Source organism: Acipenser ruthenus, chromosome 7 (assembly GCF_902713425.1).
Source record: "Acipenser ruthenus chromosome 7, fAciRut3.2 maternal haplotype, whole genome shotgun sequence".
Lineage (NCBI taxonomy): Eukaryota > Metazoa > Chordata > Actinopteri > Acipenseriformes > Acipenseridae > Acipenser > Acipenser ruthenus.
Window position 1 is genome coordinate 54288346 of NC_081195.1, and position 14959 is coordinate 54303304.

At 37.4% G+C, this 14959-nt stretch overlaps 1 protein-coding gene across 2 annotated transcripts; it reads left to right on the plus strand.

The window, feature by feature from the left end:
• The first annotated feature begins 732 nt into the window (after positions 1-732).
• itih5 (inter-alpha-trypsin inhibitor heavy chain 5) lies at positions 733-14955 on the plus strand. 2 transcript variants are annotated; one of them, XM_034024778.3, is made up of 14 exons: positions 733-981; positions 1157-1192; positions 1767-1930; positions 2056-2166; positions 3957-4216; positions 4654-4823; positions 5629-5745; positions 8081-8252; positions 9153-9462; positions 9667-10229; positions 11317-11367; positions 12294-12410; positions 12668-13045; positions 14025-14955. In XM_034024778.3, the coding sequence occupies exons 1-14, from the start codon at positions 865-867 to the stop codon at positions 14327-14329; spliced, it is 2871 nt and encodes a 956-aa protein (XP_033880669.3). In that variant the 5' UTR covers positions 733-864; the 3' UTR covers positions 14330-14955. The 2 variants fall into 2 exon arrangements, with proteins under 2 accessions (XP_033880669.3, XP_034778172.2); XM_034922281.2 differs by having other exon boundaries at positions 734-981; positions 3957-4204.
• Positions 14956-14959: the final 4 nt, after the last annotated feature.

A 14959-nucleotide genomic window follows, 5' to 3' on the forward strand; every position in this document is an offset into this window, starting at 1 on the left:
TTAAGGGTTAATCATGGAAATACCATTATCTGAGTGAGTTAAAGTTGTGTATTATTTAGGGGTTACCATAAAGATGTTTAACACATTACGGTACTCTTTACATTGGACAGTCATTTTTCCCCAACAGAAAATGAATGTACAGGTGCAGATTAAACCCCTAACAAAAAAAGCTTATCCTGATGTATTTGCACGGTAATTTTGCAGTGTGCTTATTGCAATGCTCTTAACACGGTTTAACATGGCTGAATTTTATTGTGCTTTACGTAAGTATGTCTAATCCGTACTTAACTGTGCTTCAGCATGCTTTCAGCATGCTTTTAGTTACTTTCCTCCATTATTACTCATGTTATGCTTTCACAATGACACCTTTAACATTATCAAATAAAATACAGGTCATTTATTTTGGAACAATAATGTAGGCTAACGTTGACATGGAAAGGGGCACAGAAAACATCCACATCTGTTAGGAAGGGGGGAACACACCAGTTAATAAACGCCAAACGGGTATCATTAAGTTTTAAAAATAAAACGTGATAAAGTGATCCCATAAGAATTCACACTTAGCCAAGCTTGCCATACTTCATACTATTGGTCATCTATTGAGATACACGAGGTGTGAATGGTTAATTCAGTGTCGCAAGTGGCCTGTACTTCTAAGTTTTATAATTATACTCGGCACTTAAACAATGCGTCTAGTGGGCGGACACTTAGAAGACTCCTTTATTCAGGGACTTATTTCACTTTACACCCATACACCACGACTCCTGTTAAACCATTTGCATGTCTGATTTTTCGATCTCTTTTCTTTGTCGAGATTTTGTAATTGTTGTTTTTCTTTATTAAATATATGGTAATGTCCACACGATGATTACAATTATTTTGTTACTCTGTTTATACCCCCCAGTCTTGGGTGAGGAGTATGGGAATCTAGAATTTAATGATAATATTGATAAGATTTTCAGCGACCTGGAACCAGATTCTGTGAGTTTATTATTATTATTATTATTATTATTATTATTATTATTATTATTATTATTATTATTATTATACCTTTACTGATCGATATTTGCATCTTGGGGAAGTGTGTGTAACAACATGACCAACATGTGTTTGTTTATAGGAACTAATATTTTGTGTCGTCTTTGTGTTATAAAAGGTTGGACACCGAGTTCCACGGCAAGTTAACAAACTGGTAAGTAGCAGTAAATAATACAATGCGTGAATTGCAGTGATGTTTATTCATTCAAGGTCATTTTTACTGACTTCAGGTGTATGGTGCGTTTTTATTCTGTGTGGTTACTGCGTAGCAGCAGTGCAATGCATTTTTTTCTGTTTGGCAGTGTTACAGTAAATTGAATATAATGTCTGATATACTGTGTCATGTCTTTTTTTTAAATCATACGACATTTTACTGCATGTAAAAGAAAATGCATTATGATCGTCTTTGATATTTAAACAAAAACAATTAATATACATAATTAATTAAGATTGATTTGTCTACAATTAAAATACCAAGTCTGAGTTCTCATAATACCCTTCAATTTTCATTTAGGTTTCTTTATGATTGGGTGCAGTTTTTTTTCAGTTTTAGTAAGTCCATTGTAGTTGTTTGAACTAGTTGGTTGACTTAATGTTGGCAAAGTTGAAAACAATAAGTACTTAAATACAGACTGAAATTCACCATTTGCATGGTATACAAGAATCAACATATACAATGAAAACTGTAATGTGCCACTGTCTTAAAACGTGTTGTTTTATTCTTGTAGGAAAGCAAGCCTCACATAATAGATTTCAAAGTGAAAACCACCATTATTTCTCGATATGCATTCACTGCTGTTTCCTGCACCATGATCAACAGAGTATCTGCTGCCAAGGAAGGTGTTTTTCAGATCCAAATCCCAGCCGCAGCCTACATCTCAAACTTCACAATGTGAGTAGTATACAGGAACCACAATGGGACAGATTTACCAAGTTCTTTCCTCAATTTGAAGACTTAAAAGGGTGTCTACATTCATGTGAGTTGAAATACTAACTGCATTCTTTCTGATATTTCAGGATCATTGGTGGACGAGTCTTTCCCAGTGAGGTGAGGGAGAAAGAGAAAAAGCTCAAGGGCAAAAAGAAAGAGACTAAGAAACCGGGGAATGGTGCCAAAGCAGACAATATGTGAGAACCAAATACTTTTATTTTAGTTTAGTGGAAATCGTTTTTCTTTTCTTACAAACGATTAAAAGAAAAAAAAACAGTTATTGGTAGTTTTTGTATAAGGACCCAATATATAAGAAAATAAGATGCTCAAGAATCTAAGTGAAAATCTTTTTTATAGGAACATGTTTAAGCTTGCTAGAGTAAAACTCAAAGGAATCTAGGTTTAGTTTTGTGCCTTCAACAGTACACCTATGCAGACAGTAACAAATATCGATTCATGTAAACTGAAACCAAGAAGAAAGGATTTCATCGTGAATGTAGTGGTGTCTGTATTTTCTCTGCCTGAGCTTTTTAGATAAGCAATGACAGCTTTATCAACTGCTGAAACTTCTAAATAGTCAAAGTGCTATTTCTGCATGTACATCTACAAGTGTTAGATTGTTATACAGGAATTAGTGGATGATTTGAGAACAATAGGAGAACTCTCACACTGGAATACAAGGGCAAGGAATGTGAATATTTTTAGCCCTAGGTTTCTGGTTTGATTCTAGACACAGTTAATAGCAAGCAATCTCCCATTTGGTCGATCTTTAAAAGCCTAAAGAATCTTAAATGGCGCCCTATGTTTCCAAAGGACATTTACAAATGGTATGGAAATAACACTCTCATGTCTAACAGTAACAGACAGCGTTGTGTAATGCACTGTTCACTTATGAAAGTTTACCATGGTATGCCTGCATGGTAATTTTGTAGTTTACCATGCTTTTCACATGCTTACACTGTTACACTGTGCTTTCCCATGTCTGTTTGCCTTCAAATTACTTTTACTGTGCTTTTACCATGGTATGCCACAGTCAACTTTTGTGAGAGCTGTTACAGATACCTTTGACCCCTGTTGGTGAGACAAGGTAACGGGATACAAGTGTGGAAACAAAACACTTGTCCAGTGGGCATCAATCAGTTTGTATAGTTGTTTGCATTCAGACTTTGAGCTTGGCGGTTTGAGTTCAGCCTATTATACATTTTGAGGAATTCTAGGTTTTACTGAGTGTTTAAGTAGCAAACCTGAGTGTGTCGCCTGCACACTGTGGCTAATGTGTAGCTAAAATACAGAATGGATAAAACTGCTAGTAAATGTGCGTCTTATTTCCACCCTGGAACCGGTATTAATTCATTTTTGGTTGCATAGAGTTGCAAGAAGCGGCATAGAGATTACGCCAGGGCTTCTCAAACTCGGTTCTGGGGACCCCAAGTGGCTGCTGGTTTTCATTCCAACTGCACTCTCATTTACTTAACTAGACCCTTAATTGAACTGATAATTTGCTTAATTAGACCTTTTTACTTGTTTTCAGCTCTTAAACAGTTGCAGTTCAAGTTACTAAATGCAACTGTTCAAGAGCAGAAACCAAGTAAAAAGGTCTAATTAAGCAAATTATCAGTTCAATTAAGGGTCTAGTTAAGTAAATGAGAGTGCAGTTGGAATGAAAACCAGCAGCCACTTGGGGTCCCCAGGACCGAGTTTGATAACCTCCAGATTATGCATTCTATTCCAGGTCTGTAAAGAGATTTCCAAAGGACAGGGTGCAAATTAAAACAGCACCAGTCTTTGAATTTATTGCCATGTCTCTCTGAAAGTTCAAGCAGAGATAAAATGCCCCCCTCAAGCCTGTAGAGAGATGCCATTTTAGATGAATACTGTTGGCTTGAGTGTATATCCTTAGTGATAAATGAAATGTGGTTTGAAAAAAAAATAGATTTAATCTTTCAAAGCCTTTAGAATCTTTAAGAATGCGTTTTTTCACATGTAGTGAAAGTGAGATGGAAACATTTCGGATTGCTGCCAGCATCCCTGGAAAGAACAAGGCAACCTTCCTATTGGCCTACGAAGAGTTATTGCAGAGGCGCCTGGGAAAATATGAACATGTGACCAGTGTGCGCCCCCAGCAACTGGTCAGCAAGCTGTCAGTAGAGGTGAACATCGTGGAGCATTCTGAGATAACCTACCTCGAAACCCCTCAACTGAGGAACGGGAGGACATCCAGCAGTACAAATACAGGTAATCCTAACAGTAAGAAGAAATCCCTTATTTATGGTACATATTGATGGGTGTACATGTATCAGTTCAATACAGTTGGCCACCGTGCAGGACACTTTTTTTAATGGAAATCCTAATCCTGTGTAATGTTAGTTTTATGTCTGTTTCTCTGTAGTTTGGACCAGTAACTTTCCAGCAATTTAGGGTCATGAAGAAAACTGTAAAAGGTTAATAAACTTCTCATAATGAAGGCGAGAGAGCTAGTCCACCTGGTAGGTGTAGAAGGTCAAAAGTTCAAATTTCTCTACAAGGTTGCAGTAATTGACCTCTTTGGTGGCCAAATTAGCAGTCTCCCTACATTTCATTTGATCAGTTTCAGATAAGCTGCTTTGGCACAGTATCCAGATTGTCCAGCCACCAATTGTGTTGTACACCACATGTTTTCTCACAGTTTTTTTCTTTATTTACAGGTAAACCAGAAGCTCCTCTATCTACTGTTGTCAACCGGACCAAGACCACATGCAAAGTAACCTTCAGCCCCAACATCATGCAGCAAGCAAGGATAGCACGGAATGGCATGCTTGGTGACTTTGTCGTTCGATACGATGTGGAAAGAGAGCTGGGGATAGGAGATATTCAGGTAAACTCTTTATTGAAGTCTTGCCTAATGTCCACTACTCTTGACATAACTTTTAATGAAAGAAAAGAAAGAAAATATTAAGGGTATGTATCTGACTAATTTTGCCATTCAAACCTAAACTTTTCTGCAACATTTCAATCTTCACAATGAGCAACAGAATCTGATTCTGAGTGGGCTGATTTGGACCTGAAGAAAATGAAGCCTAAGGAAGGATTCAAGTTTAGGTTTTATGGTCTCTGCCTTGCCCTGAGTCGACATCAAGCAGTAGCAGCCCAGCTTAAATAAAGTGCTGCTGCATTTCAAGCTGAGACTGCTTTTTATTTTATTAATGGATTTTTCTGTGTGTTTACTACAGCTTTCTTAATCTAATGCCTTTAATTGTTTGAAAGGTGATCCAAAGACCCTTTGTAAATGCACACTAGCAACTTAGTATACAATTAAATAATGCTTAAAAATAAAAGTCTATGCAGCTACCATGTACAAAGCGGATTAACTGTAAAATACCAACTTTTTTGATGGGCTTACCCAGTTGGTTAAGGATTGTAATATTGCCAAGCAACCTGGCAAATTAAACTGTTCTTCATCCCGTAATCTAATTTTCTAATTGTGTATGAAATGTATGTGCAGAAATAGTGAGGTAAAATGTAAATTAAAATGATTTTGAGACAGCTCAAACACAAATCAACGTTTTTATGCTTTGTAGTTTACATGAAATAATGTTTTCTTTGGTTCACACAGTTCCATTCGTAAAAAAAACAAAGGTTTTTGTAAGCAGTATAAACTACATTCCTAACATTTCTTTTAGGTTTTAAATGGGTACTTTGTGCACTACTTTGCACCAAAAGACCTGCCTGCTGTTCCCAAGAATGTTGTTTTTGTGATAGACACCAGTGCTTCCATGGTAGGAACTAAAATCAGACAGGTGAGTCTGATCTTTCAAGTTTGTGGGTTTTCAGAAGTGTGCTTACACTTACGTGAAAGTGAGCGTCTTTTTATTTTTTTATTTTATTTTAGAATGACCAATTATTATTTTTATTTATTTTCCCCCAATTTGGAATGTCCAGCTATGTTTTTTCTCCTCACCGCAGCGAGTCACCACACAGCACAGATGTTCTGAGGGCGTGTGAGCGTCCTCCGATCTCACAAGCCTAAAGCCAAATTGCTTTTACACACAGCATTCCACAGCAGAGGTGGGCGGGCTACCGATCCCGGAGAACAGAGATCAGCCCTGCCTCTTATCCACTCTGAATGTGCTCAGTGTATGGCCAGTAGGGTTCTCAGTTGCATGATGAGCAATCTCTGCCGGTTTCCCATCCCCAGCAAAGTTTGGCCTCTTTGCACAGCCTGGACGTAGACTGGCACCGTCCAGGCTGTGTGACTCATTCTAAGCTCCCAGCAGCAGCACTTTAACTGAGCCACTCAGGGACTCTTAAAGTGAGCATCTTAGCCACTGTACAAAAGTATAAATCCTTCCAATTTCCCATACACCCTGTTCACCTGCAGTGGTAATAATGTGGTTAGTTTAGATACTGATATAAATAAAACATAATCTAAATAAAGCATAATGTTTGTTCTTTTTTATTTATATTATCTTTTGAAAATCATTAGCAATACACAAAAAATATATCATTTTGTTTAAAGAATGTAAAGGAAAAGTATACATTGTGTCATTTGCTGTGTTCTTTGTCTTACAAACTAATTACAAAAATTCCTTTTGTTTAAAGACTGTAGCTAGGATTTTGTAACAATAAACAATCCACACACACATAAACCACTTGCCAGCAAAACAATACATGCAGTTAATTACCTGACAGCAGAGATCAAAGTGCCCACAAAACCCCTCACCGAATTCCCTCTAACTGTATCTTATTGTCGTTTCACAATAATTTGCTCTTTTGCTGCTTTCTCATAAATCATTGCTAGCTAATTCTTTGTAGAGACAAGTTGTTTTTTCACATTACTTAGAGAGCTTGAAAGTAAAATGCAGCTCACTCACCAACTGGGGCACGATTACACTTCACATGCTCGTTATGCAATGAATGAGAAAATCCAATAGGAATCTCAGAGCAAAAAGAAACACATTGTCTGTCATAGATTTCTGACAGCCAGTAAACAGCTGACTGTTTACAAAATGAATTTCTGATAGCCAACTTGCTGTTAAAGAGTTTTGTTTCCAGGGTTTCTGCTCCTTTTCAAATACAAAAGAAACAGTTGGCATGTTGTTCCAAGCATGTATGGGACTTTGTAGCATAGCAGGGCACAGTTGTTAAACAAGGGAGTCCTAATACGCTGTGGCAAGCCAGCATTGGGTTACTGCTGTCATACATAAAGCATTTCACCATATGCCCTGGAAGCTGGAAAAAAGTTGAAAATCTGTAAAACTGTTGATCTTTTTAACAACAATGACATTAAGCATGAAAACTACACTTGGAAAAGCCATGTGATACAAACAGGTACAATACAAAGGAGAAAGCCAATAGCTGGAACAAATCGGTGAATTTTAAGTAAATGTGGAAACAGAATTGCAACTCCTGACCCTGCCGTCCTACTGAAAGACTGCTAAAAAAGCGCTTAATACGCTTGGAAATGTTTCTGAAAACTGAGATTGAAACAGATGTTACAGAAACACATGGTTACTGCAATTTTGAAATATTTGATTAAACTAGTGCATTCTTGGGTAAACCAAGTATATTTCAGACCTCGGGAGCTCATGCTACGCTATTTAATGTTCAGTGAAAAACACAGCTTTGTTGTTTTAACTGTATATTTCTACTAGGATAGAAAACAACCAATGTTCACTGCCAAACATTAGTATGTTTACCAACTTCCTGTATATTAACATTTCCAATTAATATTCCTTCATTTAAATCCCTCCATTATTTTTTTTTAATGTTAACAAATTTTACTTTGGATTGATGCTGGTAAAAGGTACCAGACATGTTACTCATAAAAAAAATTGTTTTCTTCGGACTGTCGGCCTGGAAACGTAAACAAGCTTAAATATTTCTTAACAAGCTTCAACTAAAGGGACAAAGGGTACATTAGTAATGCTCCTTGTCCTCCTTTGAATTTGCTAAGAACAGCTTACTGAAATTGTTGAAGTTAAGCCAGGAATTTTGACATCTCCTTAATTTACAAACAAAGTAAAACAATAATCAAAATACAAGTAATATTTCAAAGGCCGAAATCAATTTGATACTTCATTAAAAACACTTGCCAGAGTTTTAACAATGTCTTTTTGCTGTGGTTTCCTGTAGACTAAAGAAGCCCTCTTCACTATTCTCAAGGACCTCCGACCTGAGGATCACTTCAACATTGTCAGCTTTTCGAACCGCATCAAAGTCTGGCAGCAGGGAAAGTTGGTACCTGTTACCCCAGATAACATCCGGGACGCCAAGAAATTCATCTACCTCCTCAGCCCCAGCGGAGGTAGAGAATGTGTTCACTCCTTAAGCTGAACTGTTTCCATAGTTACCAGAAGATGCATTGAGCTTGGTAAAAGGTTGTAGAACATGTAAGCTTTGTAATCAGGTTGAGATTACATAAGCAGATAAACATTTATTTTTCATACAGGGCATAGCATGTATTAACCAAGGTTTTAAATACATGTTACTTTTCATTAGCATAAGAACATTCTCATAAGCATCTTCCAGACTTTTTTTTCCCCAGAGTATCTTTTTGTTTTCCAGACTGTGGTGAAGCCCATTTATCTTTCCACAATATTATAGGTTTGATGGAAGTACATAGTTCCCTCTTCCCACTCACTCCGTGGGTTACAAATTAAAGGATCCTATCTGACTCCACAGAATTGCTTATCAGTGGAATGCTCCTGTGGAGCCCTTAACACAGCAAGGGAACTTCCAGTGGCATGGTCTTAACCTGTGAAAACAAAAAGAGAATGTTATGCTATTGAGGCATTTTAGGTTATCACAGCTTAGCTGAGCCTAAACTTTACAATTCATTTCCTAAAGGTGTGTGGAGCTGTTAGAACTTATTTCAGTTGGTTTGTAGAACAATACATTTTAAGGGTGTTGGGGATTTGTAGTAAGATACTATCAATGCAGCAGACTTGTGTCCAAGGCAAAATTATAGCCAGCTTAGCTTTATAATGCAGTACGGGATCAAGATAAAATACTGTAGTTTATGTAATACAGTTATATAAATTGAACACATTGGGGGAACAGGTGGGGAAAATGTGTTGCAAACCAAACAGTTTGTGTGTGTGTGTGTGTCTTTCATAAATTGGTCCTCCTTTTTATTTTAACGAAGGATAAAATCGCTCAGTTCTGTATTTATCACATGTGAAAGGTTATCCTCTTGTGTTTCTAGGCACTAATATAAATGGAGGCATCCAAACAGGAGCTGCGTTACTAAGTGACTACAAGGCCAATCACAGAAGGACTCAGGGGAGCGTCTCCCTGATCATTTTCCTGACTGACGGGCGGCCCACGGTGGGGGAGACCCAGTCCTCCAACATCCTGAGCAACACCAAGGAAGCGGTTCAGGAGCAGTCCTGCCTCTTCAGCATTGGAATCGGCAATGACGTCGACTACAGGCTGCTGGAACGCATGGCGCTGGAAAACTGTGGCATGATGCGGAGGATCTACGAAGACGCAGACGCCAGAACAATGCTTAAAGGGTTTGTATCTTGTTCAGGCAGATGTACCTTCCTAACCTAATAAAAAGGCTGAAATATTAAAGCTATTTTTTCGTGAGCAAAAAAAAAAAAAAAAAAGTTGATATGTTCTCAGCATGTGATATAAGTAATGTTAGATCTAAGCACCTATTTAAAGACAATTGGTTATTTAGCCAGAAAGATTCATGCAACTTCATTATGCTACAGGTTTTATGATGAAATCGGTACTCCACTCCTGTCAGACATCCATATCGATTACACAGAAGACACTGTGGAATATGTAACCCAGAAACTCTTTACCAATTATTTTAACGGCTCAGAAATTGTGATCGCAGGCAAACTGTCAGATCAGAGCACAGACTCTTTACATGTCCAGATGAAAGCCAGCAACAGTGACAAAAGCATCATGCTGGAGATGGACGTACCTCTACAAGATAAAGCCAAAGAAGTAGAGAAAAATATCAAGAGCTTGGTGAATACAACTACAGAAAAGGATTACATTGAAAGGCTGTGGGGATACCTAAGTGTTAAGGAGCTTCTTCAGTCTCGGCTCAGGAGTGAGTCCAGCAGGGAGCGGGAGACCCTTTCAGACCAGGCTAAGAATCTCTCTCTGACATACAACTTTGTTACACCTGTTACCTCAATGGTGATAGAGCAGCCTGACATACAAATGGACAAGCCCAGAGATGATGATGCTGATGATGCTGATCCGTTGGATGAAGAGCACAGAGAAAAACCACAGAGTTTACACAGGAACACAAAACAACCAGGTAAAACAATGATACACGTATACAGAACATTATTGTTATTATTTAACAAATATCCATATGAAAATGATGCAGTGAAATATTCTGGGTTTTTTTTTGTCACAGTACTTTTTTGTGATAAGATTTCATATCAGGTGGAACAGTGTCATATGATCTTGAATTCTTCCCTGCTGATGGAAATGATGGCAGTCTGAATACAACCTTAGATTGAGTTGTTGTAACGGGCAGTGCTGTGTGATAAACTGCCATTAAAGATTCTGTCCTGTCCCCAGCTCATTTGCATTGTGGTTAAGAGATTGAGTTCAGTGGCAGATGGAAGCAAAGCATTAAGAGACTTGCATGTTGGTACTATACATGACTGCAGGAAAAGCTGGTCAGGCTGGTTTTGTATACTGATGGCATTTTTTAAATGACCATCCTTACAAAATGTTCCTAAATGAGAATGCAGTGCCATTATAACTTGCTTGCAATTATTATTAATTAGTCATTTAGCAGGCACTTTTATCCAAAGCGACTTACAGAGACTAGGAGGTGAACTATGCACCACAACTGCTGATGCAGAGTCACTTACAATAGGACCTCGGTGTTTGTTTCAAATGTATTCACAAATCTTACAAAATGTAACACTCACGTCAACACATCAAACACAAATAGTTAATGTTGCATTTAACTTTTCAACCAAAATAAAATAAAATATATCTATATATATATATATATATATATATATATATATATATATATATATATATATATATATATATGTCTATATATATATATATATATATATATATATATATATATATATATATATATATATATATATATATCACAACACGAAAACACTGTCTGCTAAACTTCTTTGTCATTATGAATTGACACTAGTTTTATTATTGTTATATATATATATAGTTTATTAATACACACTTATTATATACATCAAACTAATCCCAAGCTTTCAGTGCACAATGAAAACCAACACTGGCCCTTAGGATGAACAATGCATGGGCCTCTTCCTCCTTCTCTGTGCTCTTATAAACACCTGCTGCTATATATTGTTTATGTAAATCTATATATACTTTTTAATCCCTAGATGTTTCTGTGAAGAAGCCTGAAAAGAAAATAATTATTTCAAAAACATCAGGTATGATTCAGATACTGTATCCTTTGTCAAGTGTTGTTTCAGGAGGTTTGAACTCACTGTCAGCTGCAGAAAAGTGTCACCTGTGTTTTTGTGCTTTTATCCAAGCCATCCATTTCCTTCAGTTTAGGACTCTTGTGTAAATGTTATGTGTTGCACTATGTAACTCAAAACACTGAATGTCTAGTAATTTAGTCCTTTACTTGATGTTTTATGATCTGCACGGAAAATGCATATCCCTGAAGATGGGTATAGTAGTAGCACCTGTAAGCACATTTTTGCATTTTACTTACATCTAGAGATCAACAACCAAAATGTAAGGAACATTTTTGAAATGCATTAGTACAACTTCAGGGGATGTAGATGCCTGTCAGTCTGTGTTTACATCCCACATTCATATTTATGTGTGCATACTGTACAGGTAAGTAATGACAATCTACTTTTTCATGATAGCCTTGGCAGAAAAGTATGTTACTAGCATTCTTGGTTAAAGGAATACATGTACATAAGGGCAATGAACTCTCGTTCAGTCCGCTGCTCAAAAAGCATTTCATTAAATAGCAGGTTTCAAATGAGGGGTCCCATTGAAAAACACAATAGCTTTACAATTCAAAAAGGAAAAACACAAAAACTTGAAAATGCTTTGTTTTACATCCTGTTTTGTGTTCTTTATGCGTCTGTACTTGAAAAAACAGTAGTAGCATTTGTTGTAGCAATAGTTTGTTCAGCACTCGGTTGAATTACCAAGCACAAATCACACACAAATCACCTGACACTTTACTTGGAAACAGTGCTTTTTTTAATTATAAGGCACCTCTTAGGTAATGTATATTTTAAAGACGTATCTTCCCAGGACCAGGCGATACTCTGTACTGTGTAGTATGCATTTATAGCCTGTAATTAACTGGTTAATTGTCCTCATCCTTCAGCTGACGGAGACCCTCACTTTGTTGTTGATTTCCCCTTGAGCAAGATAGCAGTATGTTTTAACATCAATGGAGAGCCAGGAGATGTTCTCAGGCTTGTAACAGATCATAAAAACTCTGGTAAGCATTGTAATAATTAAAGCAAGTTTAAATACCATTATTATCTGAAACCTAACTTGTACCCGTTTTGTGCTTGTTTGTCTAGACAGACCAGCACAAAACATTAAAACATTTTAGCTAAAAAAAAGCAGGAATTGGAATTCAAGCATTGTTGGTTTGTTTTAGGAATTGAACTTTGCATACTGTAAGTGTTTTCTTTACCACCTTATAGTTTATATCCTCTGCATAATCCCCTCTATTTGTATCTATTTTTGAAGGTGTCACAGTAAACGGAAAGTTGGTTGGAGCTCCAGCACCTGTCAACAGTCACAAAAAACAGCGGACTTACTTCAGCACAATCACAATCATGGTCAGCAAGCCACAGCGGTCATACATTGAAATCACCCCTCGCAAAGTCATCTTAGACAGCAAGGACAGGATGGTCCTTCCATGTGATAAGACGTCAGCCGTGGAGAGGGATGGCTTGGCAGTGTCAATCGTAGGGAAATCCAACATTACTGTGACAGTGCAGGGATCTGTCAGTTTCGTAATCCTAGTCCATCACTATAAGAATCCAGCTCCATACCAAAGAGACCACCTGGGATTTTACATCTCCAGCAGCAAAGGCTTGTCCAGTGATTCACATGGACTCTTAGGTAAGTCGTATTTTGGATTCCATACCGTTTTGATCTTAAAATCAAACAGGAAGATTAAATATAATCTCCCATGTATATGACATTGTAAAATGTGCATTTTCGGTAATAAAGTGTGCTAAATTGATGGTGTTTTATGTTTGGTCCTCTGGCCAAATTCCAACAATGCAATGTAGTCGATAAAGATCAGCCTCCTCCTAGCAAATGGACTACACAGTGCAGCCCTGGATCATGCTCAGTGCTAGAAGGTCAATTCAGCTTGATGTATTCACACTTTATGATTCTATCTATGAAACATGTTGCATTACAATCAGCACTTCAGTCTTAAATGGTCTATGACTTGGTCAGTAGTCCTCAAATTTCTTTGGACATGGGTATATTTGTTTATTTCTCAGAATTGTCGAGGGTATGACCATGTTTCCCTTTTGACATTTAAATGACAACAGTACTTATTCCAACTTAAAGTAAAAAGGACATTAAAATACAGATTTATTAAATGGCACAAAAAAAGAAATTGAGAGCAGACTAAGTATATTGTAATGACTTCAGTTCCTCTCCCAGTCCGAATACATCAATATTGCAGTATTCCAGATTATGTCACCTGCAGTCGAGGGCACAACACTATGGTCGCACGGGCACAGCTTTGAGGACCACTGGACTAGGTTGATCATGTGACAGTTTGGGCCAGTTCTGTTTTGTAACTTGCATCCCTATGCACTAGAGTACCTTTTACAGAACAGACTTGAATTGCGATGTGAGTTAAAAAAAAAAAAAAAGTCCCAGTAAAACACTGTTGAGACATGATACTACTCTGAACTTGAAAAAGGGTATACTTATTTTGTCATACAGAAAGTTTCGCAGGGGTACCATTTGTTGGGTTACCGAAACAACAGCAATTGACACTGTTAGTAGGACGCCAACTTTTAAAATGAAAAAAAAAATTATAGAAATATGAATACTAATGCTTTCAATTTACTTTCAGGCCAGTTCCTGTATCAGGAAGTCAGTATCACCGAGATGCCTGTAAATGTGACCATTCATGAGAGCCTGCTGAATGGGACTAAATCAAACCAGGAGCCCCAGAGTCCCAGCACAGCCCTGAAGCTGAAGGACAGGCTGGTGCCTGCAGTGAAGAAGCAGAGAAAGATACACAGTGGCAGACACCAGGTGGACTGCTGGTTTGTGAAAAACAATGCAGCCAAGCTCATCGATGGGGTGTATCAGGACTACGTTGTATCACACCTCTTTGACACTGCAACCGGATCCGACATGTACAATGAACTTTAATGGCTTGCCTGGTGCATCATCTGCATGTCATCGTGAAAACCCTGAGACAGCAGATACAGGAACTCTTTAAGAGCTGCTAGTTATTACTGTTGATATTAATCAATTCTATTAGGAGCTCTGCTTGAAAGGCATGTCTTGAAATACTTAAAGGGGAACTAAGTGTTGCTTTATCTAATGCATTGTGCAGTCTTCTTTTTACTAGTTTATCCTCTATTGCAGCAAGTCTCATGTTCTTCACAGCTTAATAAAGGAAGAGTAACTTACTAACTACAATTCATGAAATTTACCATGTAAACAAGGATAACCAGGGTAACAAATATTGTACAGTACTATTTTCCACAGATACGGTTTGCACTGTCAAATAAAAACTTTTTTTTCCCCCATAGATCAAACCAAAATCTGATACCAGTTTTATTTTGCTTGAATCAAAATAGGACAAAGACATGCCACTAATGTTTGAATGGAATTTGGCATACGGCCCTCGGGTCAAAGTGTTGCACTGTAAACAAGTCTGTATATACTGGATAATGACCTATACAAATTAATTGCCTTTAATAAACCATTTTTATAATATCGTTTGTTTGTTTTTTGGTATATGAAAATCATTGATGTTTCCTTTTAGTCCGACTT